This window comes from Cricetulus griseus (assembly GCF_003668045.3).
Source record: "Cricetulus griseus strain 17A/GY chromosome 1 unlocalized genomic scaffold, alternate assembly CriGri-PICRH-1.0 chr1_1, whole genome shotgun sequence".
NCBI lineage: Eukaryota > Metazoa > Chordata > Mammalia > Rodentia > Cricetidae > Cricetulus > Cricetulus griseus.
The window spans coordinates 131,370,671-131,390,265 of record NW_023276807.1 but is presented as its reverse complement, the minus strand read 5'-3'; the positions used below and the strand labels follow the sequence as shown (position 1 = coordinate 131,390,265).

Sequence of the window (19,595 nt, the reverse complement as noted above, 5' to 3'; positions counted from 1 at the left end):
TTTAAGGTGTTACTTTTGTTTATGCTGCATTTGTTGAACTCTGTGAAGCTGTGTTACTGTGCCTGTCTAAAACACCTGATAGTCTAATAAAGAGCGAAACAGCAATAGTGAGGGAGGAGGAAGGAGAGGCGGGGCTGACAGGCAGAGAGAATAAATAGAGGAGGAATCTGGGAGGAGAAGGAATGAGAGGGAAGAATGAGGACTCCAGGGGCCAGCCACCCAGCTACATAGCAAGCCATGAAGTAAGAAACAAAGAAAGGTATGTAGGAATAGAGAAATATAAAAGCCCAGAGGCAAAGAGCAGATGGGATAATTTAAAGTTAAGAAAAGCTGGCAAGAAACAAGCCAACCTAAGGTTGGGTATTCATAAGAAAGAATAAGCCTCCCTGTGTGATTTATTTGGGAGCTGGATGGCAGACCCCCCCAAAGAGTAAAAATCAAACAACAAACATAACTTTTAGTTGTCATTATCAGCTTTAAATTATTTAAATATTGGCTTGTGGCTGCTGCATAAGGGAACTCTTGCTTGTATGTCCCCAACAATACTAATAACTTCAGATGGGACAACAGAAAACATTTCAGACCGTGGAAGCTTCCTTTTTATGAAATCAAAGCCAAGACTGTGTTGAAATTTTTCTTCTGAAAACATCCAGTTGTAAAGATTTTTATAAAAGCAACAACAACAAAATGAAACACATAACTTCAGTGAGCATCTCATCAGGTCAGACCCTGCAGAACTCTCCTACCTGGGACACCACACTGAGGAAGCACTGGCTGGAATGCCTCATTCCCCGTCCTCATTCAGGGTAAGTTAAAGCTGTAGGAAACAGTTCAGGAGCGAGTGGATTCTTACAGTGAAGGTCTCCCTTGTTTACAGGGAACTTTGCCTGGTGGTAGACTGACACAATGAGAAATGATTTCTAGAGCTCACAGCTGCTTAGACCTGGTATGGTGAAACATGCCAATAATCTCAGCACTGAGGAGTGGAGGCAAATCCAAGGTCATACTCAGACTATATTGCTACTTCAAGGTCAGCGTTGGCTACATGAGATCCTGTCTCAGAAACCACAAACATAAAAATCTACTGTAATTTACAGTTAAAGTTGGGAAGTGGTCACTATAAGGTGGACAAAAGACTGGGGATATATCCTGACCCTCTAGTTAACCATTTGAACCTTTCTTCACCTGTTTTTTTTTTTTTTTCTTTCTTTACAAAATGAGGTAGGGGTAGTAGACTCCCTCCCATTCTTCCTAGTCCAAGAATATTTTGGGTTATGCCAAACACCTACAGAAGCATTCAGACTTAAGAGCATATAGCCAGTCAATTACTGTACAATATGAAGGGGAGAGTAGGAAGAAGTTCAGGTGTCTTACAGTTTATTTGAAAAACAAGTATCACTCTACAAATCTGAACTCTATGTGGGTCACTAACTGTATTTACTTAAACCAAGGGACTATGTAAAATGACTCACATGTGCCATCACACACATTATATAGATTCCAAAATTATCCGTGTTGGTTTGAGCTGTCAACTTGGTCAATCCCAAAATTACGTTTATCACAGTTCAATACCCTGAGGGTTCTAGACCAAGATGGGCTGTAGGTCCTGTTGCTGTGAGACATGAAAGATCATAGCAAAGGTCTGTTTTCCCAGAAGGTCATCTTGTCCAGCATGGTAATGGAGACACTTGGAAACTCCAGTGTCCCTTTTCCTTGCTTCACTCCCATCTCCTATCTACAAAAGTGCTAGCACAGGGAGGCCTGAAGCCTTCCACTAGACCCCTGGCTACAGAATCACCCGTGGTCACTAATTATGGCAATGGCAGCTTTTCAAATAGCTTCACACTACTCCTGAAGGCCTTGTGATTTGTATTTCAGACAAGTGGTGTCTTCTCGAATCACAAACCTCCTTCTAGCCTGTCACTTCTCCAGTCCTACACAGCTGAGAAGAAAATCCACTCTCAAGCACAATAGCAGCTCTTCTTCCAATTCAACCAAGTCAGACACACACATGCCAAATGAACACTGCTTTTCTACCTACCTATAAAAAGGGGCAGCCATCAGCGGTGTCACCCAGATTCTGCATCACAGTGCTTGAGGGCTTGACTAAGTGTACAAGACATAATGGTATCAAAAGAAGGACAAAAAAAAAAAAGTGTACATGGGAGGTGCAGAGTTGTACAGTGGGAGAAAAATTTAATATGGACCTTGATTTAATAATAATTTCCCTGAGATTGCTTACTCTAAGGTGAACTTCCTAGTCCCGAAAGGGTACCGCCACCCTTCTCAAACCAAAGGGATGCTATAGTAGTATAAAGTTGTTTGTTGGCTGGTGACTTGGGATTCTTATTCTTAACCCCTAACTACTAATCTATGTATTTCCACATGGTCTTGGCTTACCAGACCTGCAACTCCTTTGCCTGCTACATTGTGACTGCTCAATGTCTCTGCAGAGAAAAGAAGAGAGCGATTTCCTGTTTGTACCTGCTTATATACTGATTCTGCCCAGCTACATCTATCACTTCCGGGGTCACATGACAACTCCCCTCTCCCTACACTTCCCAGAATCCTCCTTGTCTACTAGTCCTACCTATCATCCTGACTGGCCAGTATTTTATTCATCAACCAATAAGACAAACATATACACAGAAGAACATTCCCCATAAGCTCACGGCGATATAAGTTGTCTCTATATATTTCTTTCCTCTCTAGGTCACCATATGTGACTATGTCCAACCTATACCTATACCTATCCCTATAGGTTTACTTAGGAGTTTGTAAGAATGGTACTCTGGCCCAATATAATCTTGTAATGACAGATGGTGTAGATACAATGGGAGAAGCCAGTTTCATCGATGCTAACATTCACAGTTCTGTGGAAAGATGACCCAACATCATAAATACTTGGGCACTGACACTGGAGGTAGAACCAATTTCTCAAAAATGGCTTTGCTAATGGTGAGGTGACATGCATGGTGAAGCCACCTTTATTCCTAGCTGCAAAGCCAACATTCAGAGTTTGAAAGCAGACACCATGAAGACAAAGGTGTGAATAATCTGGTTTATTGCTTTCTTGTTTCTTACTGTAGATTCAATGTTTTTGAACAGTAGTAACAAGTCCAAAATTCAACATTTTCAAACATTCAAATAATAAAATACAATGTGGAAAGGAGCCCCCCCCCCCACCGTTACCTCCAAGGGGTCAAGACTCAAAGGAAGACATGGCTGTGAACATCATTCAATAGGCAAAAATAAATAAGTGACCCTATAGTGTGGATATGAAACTCGCAAATAAATATTTCAGACCCCATAGCTGCAGTCACACACTAGCAAGAACAGGGAGTCTAAAAACTGTGATTTCCTTATGAAACATTTATCTACCATGACTTGAAAGGATGAGCAAAAAACATTAAAACACTGTGTAAAAGACGAGTTTCTTCAGTACCAGTGGGAGTGATAGTGGAGTCAGTAACGATCAATGCATCCAATTTAAATAAACCCCTCTCAGTCGTTCCCCATGGTCACCTCAGGTGACACCAAGGGGCATGGTCTCAGCAACCTTTCCTTACAGACTGACAAAGATCACACTTTTGCCTGAGGAATTATTTCAAGCCCTTCTTGGTTCTGAAACACTGGTGTCATGAATGCTCTTCTCAAACAATGTGCCTCTGAAGGAGGAAACAGAAAGGTACATTTATTCATGTCCATGCTGTCTAAAGCTACAAAAACCAGGACTGAAAGGGGGATGAAATAGAACTGAAAACAAAAACTCTGGGACTTTTGCCCTCCCAACTCCAAGTCTGAGCTCGAAAGCATCTGCGGGCTGGCGAGCCAATTCCTCCCTGAGGAGTCCTCTCTTCTCTGCCTCCAGCTCCCGTCTCTCCTGATTAAGGCCTGGACAGTGTTAGAGGTGTGCACTCTCTCCTGGAAGCTGTCAGTCACCGGTAGATTCGGGCTGGGTACAATCCGGCTCCTGAGTGCTGGGCTGGGCACTTTGCCTTCGAAGGTCCTCCACCATCTGCAGCAGGGCGGAGCGTTCCAGCTCCAGGGTCAGTGCAGCCTGCTTCATCTTGCTCTCGCTGGTTAGAAGCCTCTCCACCGTGGCTTCAAGGCTTTGGATCTTAGCATTTGCCACCTGGAGAATGGAAGGAGAAATGAGAATATACCTGCCTGTGATTAAACAAGAGGGGGTCGCAGTGAATGCCACCACTCAGCCTTGAGGGGTTTGGGGGCAGGGTCTTGGCAAAAACGAGCCTACTGATGATTAGTTCTGGTAACACAAATAGAACTGTCCCAGCTTCCGCTGCAGGTAGGCAGGGCCCTTCCAAATACCGACATTCTCCTCCTCTTCCCTGGTGTGGCCCTGCTTCAGTACCCTCAGGGGACCAGGGATTGAGAAAACACATCAAACAAGAGAGGGAACTGGACCCCCAATCCGTATCCTGGGAGAAGGGTGGAGCTCAGATACACACAGGATGCTGTGATAGGCCAGTTGGAAGTACACAGCATGGCCTACTCCAGCTAACATGTACGATTTGATTTCACATTCACAAATGATCAAGTGGCTTCTATGTGATGGTCCACTTGTATTAGGGACAAGTCTCTAACCTCACATCTGTTTTTCTTATTTTTTAGTGAAGTAATAAGATATCACAATAGTAAACTAGGCATTTTCCTTGAGACACAGAATGCCAGAATCAGTAGCATTCTACTAAGAAGTTTCTCTGTACTGTTGTTTACTGGCCACCACCAACCTTGTAAAGGAACAAGCATTTTCTTAGGTCAGATCCTTAGAATGCATCAGGCCAGAGAAGTGCTTCATCACCCCTAGCTCCCATCTCCTGTCCACCAGGGCAGGCATTCCAGGGGTGGTAGGCTCCAGTGACCTGAGGTTACTGAAGCAGTATTGTAGTCTACACTCCGGGTCTTTAAGCCTGCTCCTCAGTGCCCAGCTGCATTTATGACACTCTGGACTCTAAGGGGTGGCCTACCTTATTAGTCCAGTCCAGCCCCTTTGCGTGTCCCATTTACTTAGCTAAGGGAAACAGCACATCTATTTCCCCACTTCATTTTCAAAACTGAGAAAATTGTTTTTTGAACAAGACAACCCTCGTGCTAGACAGAAAAACCTGTGACTCCAAGTCTGGCTCCTGCCCTATCACTAAAATCCTGAAAATCATAGAAGAAAAAGGCTAGGGAGGTGCAACTCATTGGGTTCAGTGAGGGGATGGGAATGCCTGGTGCATATCTTTTAGAACTGAGTCTTTTTACCCAGTCCTCTCTAAAATCCTACCCACTTTCCATGCCTGGGCCTGGCCCATCTATGTTCTGAGGGCCACGCAGCTCAGGAGTACTACCTAGTTCACAGTCATTTCCCGTGCAGCTTAGTAGTGAACCGATTTGGACCATGGTTTACCAATGGCACAGATGGCAGGTCTCCTCAGTAGACTAAAGAAAGCATGTCTGATCTCTCTCAAGATCTGGTCCCCCTCAATAGAGGAATCTAAAATGGCTGAAAGACACATAAGAAAGTGCTCAACATCCTTAGCCATCAGGGAAATGCAAATCAAAACAACTCAGATACCATCTTACTCCTGTCAAAATGGCTAAAATAAAAAACACCAATGACAGTTTATGCTGGAGAGGATGTGGAGAAAGGGGAACACTTCTCCACTGCTGGTGGGAGTGTCAACTTGTACAGCCACTGTGGAAATCAGTATGGCGACTCCTCAAGAAAATGGGAATCAGTCTACCACAAGATCCAGCAATTCTACTCCTAGGCATATACCCAAAAGAAGCACATCCATACAACAAGGACATATGTTCAACGATGTTCATAGCAGCACTATTTGTAATAGCCAGAAACTGGAAGCAGCCTAGATGAAGAATGGATAGAGAAAATGTGGTACATTTACACAATGGGGTACTACTCAGTGGAAAAAAACAATGGAATCTTGAAATTTGCAGGAAAAATGGATGGAACTTGAAACCATTCTGAGCGAGGTAACCCAATTACAAAAAGACAAACATGATATGTACTCACTCATATGTGGATTTTAGACATAGAGTAAAGGATTACCAACCTACAATCCATACTGCTAGAGAAACTAGTAAACAAGAAGGATCCTAAATGAGACAAACATTGTCCCCTGGAGAAGGGGTAAGGGTCATGATCCCCTGAGCAAATTGAGAACATGGGAAGAGGGGGGAGGGAGCTACGAGAATGAGAAGGGAAGAAGAGGAAGGATGCAGAGGTCATGAGGGAGCAGAAAGGTTGAGTCAGGGAGTCAGGGGAAGAATAGAAGAAAGGATATGTGATAGGTAGGGTTTTAGTTGGGGGGGGGTGGTAGGGGAGGAAGGAAGGGAGAAGGGAACTGGGATTGTCATGTAAGTCAATCTTGTTTCTAATTCAAATAAAAAATGTTTTTAAAAAAAAAAATCTGGTCCCACAGGCCCTTCAGCTTGGGACTACTTGTAGCGAGCTGATGATTAGGAAAGGGTCCTGTGCCTTTCTACTTGCCACAACCAGCACACAAAATCCTTTTATGTACTGCTAGTGAATGGCAGGTTCAAGAGTTTCAACTTGTTTGTGACAGCTCTCTATTTTTACTGCATGTGTTTATTTTAAATGCATAAACTATATGCTAACCTGTGAACATTAAAGTTTAGTAGGCAGAGAAAATTTTAGAAAAATTTCGAGTATCTTACAAATAAACCTGTAATAGCATTTCAAATTTTGAAAAAAAAATATTTCTAGTCTGCTAATTTAGAAGATACACTTACATTAACCTAAATTTGGCATTTACAGTTTGAGAATCTATTACATGTCAGAAATAATTTCTGGCAATAATCTGTGATCACTATTCCCCCCTCTCTATATATTTACACATACTTGAATAACTTGTGCTACTTAAAAAGTTAAAAATACCTTTGAACACATGTACTTCATAGAACACTCAACCTTTAAATGTTTATCTACTCAAGGTACTTGATGATGGGACAGTGGAACACAGAAAAACTATCACAAGTTGTTTGATATTTACCTCACAGCAACAGTTACTACTAATATTTTAGTGTACAGTCTTTCATATTCTTTTTTCATAAAACACACAGATATCATACTTTTAATGAAAAGCACACCACAAAGTCTATTTAGTAATTTTTCTTTTCCTTTCTTTCTTTCTTTCTTTCTTTCTTTCTTTCTTTCTTTCTTTCTTTCTTTCTTTCTTTCTTTCTTTCAACTTATGATTGCCAGGTCTTAGCTTGGCTTGTTTCTAGCCAGCTTTTCTAACTTAAATTATCTTATTTCTCTTTAACTACATTTTGCCTCTGGGCTTTTTACCTTATTCTATATATCTTTGTTTCTTACTCCATGGCTGGCTGTATGGCTGGGTGGTTGGCCCCTGGCATCCCACTCGCCTCCTTTGCTCTTCTCTAGATTTCTCCTCCTGTTTATTTAGTAATTTGTTTTTCTACTTAATACATCATGCACATAGCTCAATACACTCAAAAACAATGGATGAATGTTCTGTATTTTGAATTATAGTACAGTCCAACACAGCTGTGAACATCGTGCTGTTACCAGTTTTATTTTGTCTACCATCCCTTTTCTGTATAGACCCTTATAAGCTTGAATGCATCCTTAAGGCATGTGGGGCCAATGTCATTCATTTGAGATTTTATTCGACACTGCTTAAGGCTGCAGAAAAGACCGAACTTGCTCACAGTAATGGAGGGCAGTCTGAGTTTCCTATGCAGCCACTTTCACTGTAGTCTTTGTAACCTATTTTTTTTTAATTTCTTTAACTTTATTTTATGTGCATTGCTGTGCAGTTATTAGATTCCCTGAAACTGGAGTTACAGACAGTTGTGAGCTGCCATGTGGGTACTGGGAATTGAACCCAGGTCCTCTGAAAGAATAACCAGTAACCATTGAGCTATCTCTCCAGCCCTGAAACCTAAATTTTAAGAGCCATAATTATCAATGTATATTAAGTGTCTGTGTTAACAGGTTTCACTGTGACATTTCCATACAAGCATATATTGTGCTATGGTCATGTCCACCTTCCCAACTACTCCCCTACCTCCCTACTCCCATCTTCCTCTTTCATGCCCACCTGTGAGAGGTCATATTTTTTAGTTTTTTAACCCAGCATTCTTTCTCTACATGAGAGCTGACAGGCAACACTGTATATTTGTCTTTTTTGTGCCACATCACATTTTCTTAAATGTTTAAAAAATAAATAGGACTTTGGTCTGTCCATCAATTATACGAACAGAACCAAGCTACAAACCAGGTAAACTTTGATACTTAAGGAAAAAAAGTATCTACTTTATTTAAGATCATGTTGAAACCTCTTATATAAAAAGCATGAGATCCATATGGGAAACATAACTCCCAGAGAGGATCATGGAAAACTACCTCTTCTAAACCAGCACAGGGCCCTAACTAAACAACACCACAAACCCTTGCCTGCATTTCTGAGAAGAGTGTTCCATTCAACTTGTGCCTAGCCCAGCCCAGCCCAGCCCAGCCCAGGCTCAATAACTACAGTGGGCTAGGCATAACCTGCAACCTTGAATAAGACTCTTCTAGAACCACTTGGTCCAGAGAAGGGGGATGCAGGAGACACTTGTGACCACCCACGAATTACCATGGATGCCTTTTCTTCAATATGTAGGTTTCTCAGCAGTGTTTCACAACTCCCTCCCGTAGACAGGGGCTGTGTATAACTGCTTGAGAACTCCAAAGATGAACATAGGCATTGGCCTAAGAAATGAAATTAGTACATACTAGTTGTAATCGGAACGCTTCAACATGCATTAAGTGAGCTCAGTGGGAGGTGCTCCCTCCAAGGCCCATGTTAGGGTCCATTGCTGGCTTGTAACCACTGGAAATGTCCAGGTGCACAGTGTGCCCTTCTGTATTATTTATACTGCAGTTCTTTTATGTTCTCAGCTGTATTTACCCACTTAAGACAGAAGGTTCTAGAGAAGAGAACTGTGTCCCTCAATAAACAAATCTTTGCATTCGTACCAAACTTATAAATAACTATCATATGCTCTGGTTTATTCTGTTAGATAGACTTTCTTTTTTTTTGTCACTTCCCTACTTTAATATCTCTCCAAGGACCCAGCTTGTTTCACCCCCCAGGCGATGAAAGCTTAAGACTGTCTCATCGTTATTCAAAGCACAATTGCCAGCATTCAGCATCCGGGACCAAGCTGGTCTCTGGGCTGGTCTCCTACAAAGCTAAGTGCAGAAAAAGCCTCTCCAAAAGCTTTAGGACTGTCTGACCTTAGCAAGGACAGTCTGTCTGCTCCACAATAAAAGGGCCAATTGATTCTCCTGGGACACCTCTGATCGCAACTGCAAACAGTGCAGGGTGGGAAAGGTCCTCCGGTCATGGGAAAGTCCAGGCGGCTGTTGCTTTGGTGAGTTAATGAGCTACTAGACACAGAGGCTCAGGAAGGTGCTTTGCAAATATGTTCTACCTGCAATTGTTCCAGGAGATCAAGGTTCTGTTTGCGTAAGCTGCTGTTGGTTTTCTCCAATTTATCCATTCTTTGGTTGTCACTGAGATGAGAGGAATCGATAAGTTCTTCTTGGAGCACATGGTACTCAACCTCGTAGGCTTGTAGCTGTTTGGTGATGTCCATCTCAAACACCTGTTAGATACAGAAGAGAATCATCAGGCTCCAAAACTAAGACAAGTGCCCACACACATAGGTACCTGTATACATGCGTGCTCAAGCCAATGTGCATCTACCATCCCTCTGTGCTTAGCAGCATGATTATAACACACATGAAAGATAAGGAAATTCATCTCCGAGAAGGTTGTGATTTAAATAGGGAGGATAATAACAAACGTCTAGAAATAATTCCAAAGCATAAAATCAGTGTGGGTTCTAGTACTCTTTTTCTAACCCGCCACCCTCTTCCCAAAAAAAGCTTTAAAAGACTTTCAAGGGGCTAGAGCGTGGCTCAGCAGTTAAAGGCTGCTCTCCTAGAGATCGGAATCTGACTTTTAGCACTCACGTGGTGGCTCACAGCCATAACTCTGTTCTAAGGGATCTGATGCCCTCTTCTGGTCTCCATAGGCACCAGGCACTCAGGTTGCATGCATGCATACAAACATACATACATACATACATACATACATACATACATACATACACACACACACAGACAAAATACCCTTACATATAAGTAAACAAACAAAACAAACCTGAACAAGACTTTCAAAAATTTTAGTTGTCGCATGTTTTCTCTGCAAATTCTATTAAATATACTGACTATAGGTTAAGAAGTGACAAAAGAATTATGTCCTGTTTGCACAGTCACCAGGTCCAAGTTTAGTTACAATCCAGCTGGGTTTTCAGAGTTGCAAGAATGACAAAGTAATGGAACTGTTAGTGAAAAAGTCCTCTTGACACAGATATGCTGCAGAAATGAGCCAACCCCAATTGTCACCTGCACGGATGAGTGAACATAGAACAATGCCTGAGTTGTCTCTCCCCCAACAGCAACCGTGGTAACAGAGCCACAGGTGTGAAACAATCCCCAAGTGCAGAAGTGACTCAAGTGGCAGTGCCTGTACTTTCTCCTGATGAGGAAGTGACAGGGCTGTAGTGAGGTCAGAAGACAGACCAGTACAACCCCTTCTCAACCCTGCAGGCTGAAGTCACTCAGCATAGGACCATATCAGTTACTTTTCTTGTTGCTTTGACAAAACGCTCAACAAAAGTAACAAGGAACAAAAGGTTTATTTTGGCTCAGTTCAAGAGTGTTGAGTCCACTGTGGTGGCAGGAACATGAGGTGGCTGGCTGGTCACAGTACATCCCTGGCTAGGAAGCAAAAAGACAGGTGCTCGGCTCACCACCTCCTTTCTATTCAGTTTGGACCCCAGCTCCTGGGAGGGAGGGTACTGCCCACATTTAGGGTAAATCTCTCACCTTAATTAACTAATCTGGACACTCCATCAGGCAAGTCCTGAGGTTTGTCCCCTAGGTAATTCTATCTTGTCAAGCTGACAGTCAGTAGTAACGGCATAGCCCTCATGGTGGATCTGGCAGTTACAACCTTCTAGAACAAGACTGTTGGTCCAGAACACTTGTTCTGAAGATGAAGTCAAGGCTTCTGAAGGGTCAGAGCAACTGTACTGCATTTCCTAATTAATGAAACAACACCCTCAAAGCCTTGGAAAGTCAGCTTTCCCTGAAGGTACCCTACAAGCACTGAGCTGTCTTCCACTTTCTCTCCATTCCTAATCGTCTTACTTTTCTCTTTGAGATGAAAATTTCAGCTTCCTAGTTTTCATGTTAACTCAGGGATTAATACTAAGTAGATTCAAAATTCATTCTGTAACTATTAAGTCACGTGCTATCTGCATCTGCCTGCTTTTCCTTTTGTTTCTGAGAGTGACTGTAAGTTCAGTGGGGACTACCATCTCAATTCACATCCCTGGTGACTGGCCCAGGTTGAGTCAGCTTTGACATTGGGGATCCACTGGCAACCTCTGAATGACTCTAAACAACTCACTCAACCTCTCCTGGCCTCAGTTCCTATGTGGGGCAATAACATGTACCTCTCTGCACTGAGCTCAGAATGAAAAGACTATTCATAAAAGTTTCCAGTGCATGCCTGGAAAGCTCTTGTCTTAGCTAGAGTCTTTTTATCACACTTGTCAGAAACCTTCAGATTTTAACCTCATGTCTCAACAGAATTACATTGGATGCTCATCTGGGGCTTCTGAGCAGTCCGAGCAGGGCAAGAACCATGGTCGTGAACCCAGCAACTGCTATGGCACTCATGTGTAATCACTAATGTGGCATGGAGCACATACACATTGGTTTTAGAGATAATTTCCTGTCCTGGGAACCTTAGCAACAAAGCCCTTGGCCTCTTCTACAGACTGACCACAGGCTATGCCCCCTTCTGGGCCTTGATGAATTCCTAATAACTATCCTGGGTCCCCATTGTCTCAGTTTCATTGCAGCATCACCTGGCTGGTTAGAACACAGTCCATGACTGTAGTTGTATCCCAGATATGGTCCAAACAAACCTCAGCAGCCTGTCTGGGGTTGCAAGAGCCCTGCCCCCTGAGTAGTGTGTATAATTCTTGGGCCAATGACTTGGAAAGGGACTGAAGAATAAAGGATGGCAGGCAGCGCTTTTTACTCTTACATACTTAGAAGGCACAAGTGACTGACTGATGGTGCCAGTTCTTAGCAAAAAAAAAAAAAAAAAAAAAAAAGCAGGAGGGCCTAAGATGAGGGCCTGACTCCATAGTGGTATCTCAGGAAGCACAGTCATTAGTCACTGTGTGTCAACAACTGGAAAATCAACATGCTTTGGGAGAGGACTCACTTCTTGAACAAACGATAAACAGATCCTCCCCACTGAGCCTTCTATAACCCATTCCCTGAGCACGCTCACTCCCTGAAGCTCAAGAACCAGTTGTAGTCATCTTTCTTCTGGATCATCTCAGGTTCCACTTGAGCTTTAAATATCAGGGACCTCGTGCCTTCCACTACCCTGCCTGCTCCTTAGTTTCTCCAAGGTTTTCAGGAAAGTTCCAGAACTTTAGTGCTGAACGGAGCGTTTTCTTCTGTTTGTCAAAGCAGGGATTATTCATTTCCTTATGTTCAGTGTTTTGTCAAAAACACACACTATCAGCTTTGTTACTGAAGCAAGAAAACTACAATGCAGGAAGCATGGAAAGTAAGAATTACCAGTGTAGATTCCATCATCTTTATACTTTCTTTCATCTTTACTATTATAACCACATTTTTTCTAATCGTAAACAAAACTAACATCAAATATCCTTTCTCAATATTTTTCAAAACTATCAATATTTTTCATTCAATTTTATGTTCTAAGGGCTTTTGCATGTGGCGCCATGTTCCCTATAACCACCAACATAAATGGCTTCATGGTTTTTTACCAACTCAGCATACCACAGACATATCAGCCCATTCTGTAAATGCTAGACATCTTGATACTTCCATTTTTTTGTTATTACAAATGACAACTCTAAGACAATTTTCTTATACATATGGCTTTCCCAGTGTTCTGGACCAATTCCTCAGGCTGCATTCCAATAGTTGGGATTCTTGCACCAGAGGGGTCTGAATGTTTTATTGTTGTGAGGTGCCTATTACCAAACCACTTCCCATGGTAGGAGCAATCAAGACAGAGTGCCACTAACATGAATTGATGTGCCAGATGCTGCATGCCCTTGGCACTGCATACTGGTATTAAAAAGTCGGTTTGTTAATCTAGCAGGGAAGGCATTATATGCTATGCAGAAATTTAAATTATGCATGAAGCTAAATATTTCTCCAGATATACGTCTGCTAGATGGCTCTCCTTGTATGTTTATGTTCTTGGCTCATTTGCTATTGAAGACTCGGCGTTTCTCTTTGCAGTCTCTGAACATGGTATAAGGAAGGTACTGACTGGTGACTTGCAGAACTAGCCACATACTTTTGACTTTCCTAACTTCTAGACCCTTCCTCCAATCTGTTAGTCTCAGTAGCTATTAGGGCAGGACAGTGAAGCAGTCTGCCTGGGTATCTGCAACAAGGGGCACACTGTCTATAGTAAATTTAAAAACAACAATAAAGCCAACTAACAGTCAATCTGATTTTAATTATCACAGCATGTGGCAGTGGTAAAACACTCATGAGAGTCCTCATGGCACTCCACCCTCCAGGTGAGCCATTATTGCCTGTTTTTTTTGTTTGTTCTTTACAAACTACTCATTTCAACCAGTGCAGTGGCTCATGCAAGGGTAAGGGGCCACCCCGCTGCAATAGCCTCCTATGAACACAGAAGCTTTGTGAAGATTGGTTTGTGCCCCACAAGGTCAGGTACAACTGGGACCGTCTCTTAATAAACAGTGCTCATGGCACAGCTTCCACATGGTCTTGTGGATCTGGTCTTGTGGAGCCCATAAACCTGCCGATTCCTGAGTCAGCAGGTCTGGGGTGGGCCCCAGATTCTACCTTTCTAACAAAGTCCTTACATGACTGAACAGTGCAGGTCTAGGACCACAGTGCTGGTCCAGGCCTGCAGTGCAAAGACTAAACCAGGATGCCAGAGGCCTGCCTCTCAAAGCAGCCCTTTGATTTTTCCTGCTGTGACGTGAATCAAGGCTTCAGAGTCACAGAGTACTCAAGGTAATGTGACTGTGACCGACAATATGGCCTGCAGCACCCTTTGGTACTGATAATTCCCAGAAGGCCCTCTTTCTAGGTCAGAAGGTGCTTATGGCCTACTGCATCTGACAACTGTGGTGAGCACAAGGCCACACTGAGGAAGGCAAGTGGCTCCAGAGACACCAGCTCTTCTCTCCTGGACAGTCAACCTTGGAGATGCTTATGATGCTGTTCTCGGCATGACCCAACTAAGCCAGGGCTATCCAGGAGCCCAGCTGAGTCCTAGCTGCTCAAGTAGTCTACAAAGAACATTTAATACCATCAGAGAGGACTGCCCTCCCACCACAGCCTACCCATACACAGGGCTAATTGCTCTGTCATCTCCAAAAACTGCACCCATCACTTCCACTGTGAGGACTTCCCAGGTTTGAAGCTAGGAGTTCCTCCCACCAGTGAGTAACCAAGCTGCACGCCTCACACTTGCTCTCTAGTCTCTGGTCAAGACTTAACCACCCTCTCAAGGGGAAGGGGCAGCAAGCCTGAGTTCTCAGAGCTCATACTGAAACACAAGCAAGAAGGAGGGCAGAGAACTGCTTACACTCTTACCCGTTTTCTATCAATTCTATTCCTGGAATGAAAACCTGGGGTCCAAATGTCAATTTCACCCAGCCCACACCCTCATTACCTCACCACAACACTGAACACATCTGGTACTGGAACCAACTACTCTCTGTTCTCTTTCTGTGCCTCTGGCATGTAGCTCAGCAAACTATAGCCTGCTTTTGCAGCATTCTACCGTGACATGGCTACTTCATTCCTTTACCTGCTGCAAAGACAGCTGGGGAACTGCAGCAGAGGCCTTCTGGACCTCTTAAAAGCAGAAAATCTAAAATATTCTTATCCAGCCTCCACACAAAATGCTGGTCATCCAGAATCAACTCATTCTTCTATGCCCAGTGGACGAAATTATGTCAGCTCTAACACTCAATACCCGGCACCCTTGTGGTCTCCCCCACTTAGGCCCTGCCATTGCATATGGGGTGCTGGGACTGCCTAATCTCACTGAAAATGGAAACCCGAATGCTATGACCTAGACCTGCTAAGGAGCCTGGGCAGTACTGCAAAGTTCAGAGCAGTTGCCTGAACCAACTCAGGTACACAGATACAGACTGTTGTCATCCCGTGCTGAGACACCCTAAGCCTCCGATATTGAAAGGGTACCTGATGAGTACTAGAGTGCTCGATGCTGCCAACAAGTATAGTTCTTCACAGAAAAGGAGAGGAAAAAACAAACAAATAACAAAAGCCCATTATTCCCCACCTTTTCTGAGGCTGTGTACTCAAGGGGCAGATTAATGACCTGCCTTGGAGCTGGGATAAGGCTAGAAGTTAGCACTCATTGACTCTAGTCTAGGAAGCCAAGGCTCTGAGTTTACCTCAGAGGCTATGACACATTAAGTATATTCCACAAAAACTATAAGAAGGGAGCAAATTAGTGCAAACATCAGAAATTAAGAGAATCAAGAGTTCACTCTGTATTAAGACTCAAATACAATCTCGAGATAAGTGTTGTGGGCAGCTGCCGAAGCACTCTGAGGTGAGATGTGCCTGAAATGCCCCTCGTCCCACTCCCCCCAACAGCAGAGTGAGTGTGGACCTGTTAATTAACCATTCTCTGGCCTCAGGAATGTGGTCATGACTGCATGAAGTCATGTGTATACACAGATCCCTTAGGACCTGGCAGAAAGGATGGACTCAGCAATCCAAAGCGGTCCACACTGAGCAACTGGGCCAGGCAGGTAAGACCTGGAGCAAAGCAGTTAGCCAGAGATAAGTGCAGATTGGACAAGACCTTCTCCTCACTGGCATGTGCAGTATGCAAAGATACATGGTCACGAGCAACAGGGAGCCCTTGCTCTTGGCCAGATTTGTACCTTTTTCAGTACTTAACCCTAAGATAGAAGAACTAAAGAGGCTGCATCTGGTTGCAATTCACTGGACTGTCCTGAGCTATCTGGTGAATGATCAGAAGTTCTTACATAAGTATTTACTTTTTTTTTTTTTAAAGCTTTATTTCACCATCTGTGTTTAAATGACTGATCTAGATTTTTATCTATAGAACATGTTCTACGCTTAGGCGAGCTGACTGCTGACTCTGCAGTGTGATCCAATGATGAAACCCCTTCCAGTACATTCTGGAGATGGTTTATTTAGCTTGTTAATGTGCCTGGATTGAGATATGCCAGGTGATTAGCAGAGCAAGGTTCTGGGTATGTCTGTGCAGGTATTTCTGGCGATAACTGGTGTGTGTCAGAACAACTCAGGGAGGAAGACTTGTAAATGTGAGCAGTCCCTCCCATCCAAGAGGCCGGGGGCCCAGTCACACAAAAGCAAAAGGAGGAAGCCTTTAATCCTAGCCCACGGGAGACAGAGGCAAGAAGCTCTCTGTGATGATGCCACATAAGTGAATTCCAAGGCAGCCAGCGCTACACAGTGAGACCCTATCAAAGGAGGAGGGGTGGTTGGGGGAAGGGTGGGAACAGCTTACAAGCAAGCTAAGTTCTGTTGCTCCTGCACAAGTGTAGCTACTGATGCAGCCACCTACTACAGACACCAAATTCTAGCTCCTTTTGCCTTCAACTCACAGTTCTCCAGGAGGATTCCAGACCTTCTGCTAGGACTAGTACTAGGACTGCATCATTGGTTTCCCTGAGACTTCTGGCCTTGGGAACTGAACAGTTAGTAGAGTCTCTGGCTCAAAGGTATGGAGATGGCAATTAAACTACCTAGGCTCCAAATGCAAGGCAATTTAATAGCCCCACTCATCATTATGACACAGTCTATTGGTCCTGTTTCTGTAGAGAAGTCTGATTAACACACTCAGCCACACAGCCTCTGGACACTTTTAGTGGTGACCCTCCCACCCTAAGTATTTTGATCCTTCATCATCAGCAATCATTACCAGAAAAGTTTTTGTTCTATGGAACTGAAACTGGCTTCTACACCTAGCCCAAACCGTTCATGAATCTATGTAAAATGTTCGTCAATACCTTCCAACTGTCACAAAAGAACCATAAAAGAATGACATAGAGCAGATTCATAAAATCAATCTCCTACTGGTTACAGAAAAGTCATTTTCTGAACATGTCAATTAGTACCACTGAGAGGAAAAATCAAAACCTGGTACCTTGCAGAGGCCTGCATTTCAGAAGAACAAAGACAAGAACGGAAGCCTCTTACATGTAATGAACTACTGATGACTTGTCCTTGTTATCACACCTGACTTCCTGGTGCCTTTTGCCATTAACACACACAACATTAACACACAGTCAAACATTTCATCTTTTGATTCGTATCTGTGATGTGCCTTCCACAGGCTACTCCTCCTCAGGGAGTGACATTCTAGCCCCCAGCGGCATTTGGAAGGCCTGGATCAGTCCCTACCTGGTTGATGGTCTTCTCCATCTGCACCAAGCCCAGGTTGGGTAGTGTGTTCTTTATGAAGTCCACTATGGTTTCCAGGTTCTCCTGCTGCAGAATCAAGGGCTTATGGCTTCCCAAAAGACTTAAAGCCACTTTAAATATGACCTCTGATCCCTGAAGGAAGATCATATCTAATAAGACACAGAAACGCAGAGTTAAGGTCTGCCAGTTCCTGACAAAATACCACTCTCTTTTCTGTTCCATGAGTACAAGGGTGGGAAATTTAACCCAAGTTACAAATTTTGTTTCCTTTTGAAGACACTGTTATTTCTGGCAGAGTTGTCAAGACAATATTGCAAACAATAATTAAAAACAACAGATAAATATATGGCTTAGATTTTGTCACAGATTCAGATAAAAAATTTTCTACTCTGAAAAAAAAAACAATTAAATTCAAAAGAACTTTAAAAGTTGAGAAAATTTTTATTAGTTTATGATATTTTTCCATAAATGTTCTATATTTTAAAGGAGTTACCAAAACATGTTTTAAAAACACAGCTTTTATTTGGGTGTGTGCATGCACATATACACACACGTGGAATGAACACATCTATACACCAACATTCATTCAGAGGGCAGAAAAGGATATCGAGTAGCCTCCTCTACACCCTACATATTCCTTTAAAGGAAGGGTCTCTCCCTGAACCCAAGGCTCATGTTTTCCCATCTACGTTGGCAGCCAGCATGAGAGATCCTCCTGTCTCATTCCCACTCAGGGCTGGTGTTACAAGCAAGTATGGGATACCCAGCTTGTTTCTCTGGGCATCATGGCTGTGTAACGAACGAGAGCTTTTAACCATTGATCCATCTCTCCAGCCACTAAAACATGTTTTCAATTAGTAAAGCCAAAAGACTCTTGTAGATGGGAAATTATATTTTAAAATCAAAATATGGAATGAAAAGATACTTAAAGCTTTTAACAGGCCTACAAAATTTCAAAAGCACATTGAACTTTGTTATAATAATGGAGCCAAGAACCATTCTTCTGTATGAGGAGTTTCAAATTCAGTCAGGCTACTCTCCAGTTCTTGCTATGTTTTCTCATGATGGTTGGCAAACCACAGCAATTCCTACACTGACTTTATACAGTAGGACAAGGCAGGCAAGTAGACAAGGCAACAGGCTAAGCAGCCATCCCCAAGGTCTCCCCTTTTATTCCCTGGAATTGGAGCCAGTACAGAATGAGACTCTGTGCCCTGGAGCTAAATACACAGAGAAGAAAACTGGTTATTGGGTGACTCGATTCAGGCAAGTTTGACCTCGTGACTGGAATAAAGTTAAAAAAAGAAAAGAAGACAAAGCAAAAGAAAGAAGTAAAAACAAAAATATAAATACAACTAGGGACAACCAATATCAATTTCTCTCCCTCTGTGATAACCCCCTCCCCCCCTTGTTGGCTGCAATGAAGTAGAAAGGGTGAAGCAATGGCAACTGTTCAACCACAGGAAACAAAGCAAACACAAGGGTCCCATAGGAAGGGCAGCTGAGACGCCTCTCCATGTGGGTCAGAATGATAGCACGTAAAAGCTGTTCCCAAGCTGGAACATAAAGGCTGGACACTGCTGCAAAGGTGGGAAACGGAGTCAGGGCAGTACATGGACAAGGCACAGGGGGGAGGATGACCAATTGGTATACCTACTCAGCAGCCAGCTCTGGAAATTTCATCAGGTCATTGGCCATGTGAATGGAGTTGGTGCCGACTAGGATGGCCTCTGCTGGGAAATGAGGGCACCAGTGTAGCCTTCAATTGCTGACCACATGGGGGACCCTCATCTACTGAAAACACCACACCTGCTCAGGGCTTAGGCTGGCCCTAGCAATAGGATGACCTGCTTCCTTATTAGGGTTGGTTATAGAGACTCAGACAATAACTTCAAGATCTGGGTGGCTTAGAGGAAGTATACGCACACCAAGACATGCCTATTTTGTGGAATACACACCCACATAT

At 43.2% G+C, this 19,595-nt stretch overlaps 1 protein-coding gene across 4 annotated transcripts in view; it reads right to left on the bottom strand.

The window, feature by feature from the left end:
• Window positions 1-3,047: 3,047 nt before the first annotated feature.
• Window positions 3,048-19,595, bottom strand: part of LOC100755731 (TBC1 domain family member 1) — a 201,607-nt gene continuing 185,059 nt past the window's right edge. For 2 of the 4 annotated variants that reach the window (XM_027390723.1, XM_027390725.2), the window contains exons 19-21: window positions 17,609-17,778; window positions 9,496-9,669; window positions 3,048-4,135 (exon numbers count right to left, since the gene is read on the bottom strand). In XM_027390723.1, the coding sequence (XP_027246524.1) occupies window positions 3,935-4,135; window positions 9,496-9,669; window positions 17,609-17,778 (545 nt within the window). In that variant the 3' untranslated portion in view covers window positions 3,048-3,934. The remainder of the gene's footprint in view (window positions 4,136-9,495; window positions 9,670-17,608; window positions 17,779-19,595) is intronic. The other 2 variants (XM_027390722.2, XM_027390724.1) reach the window with 1 other exon arrangement.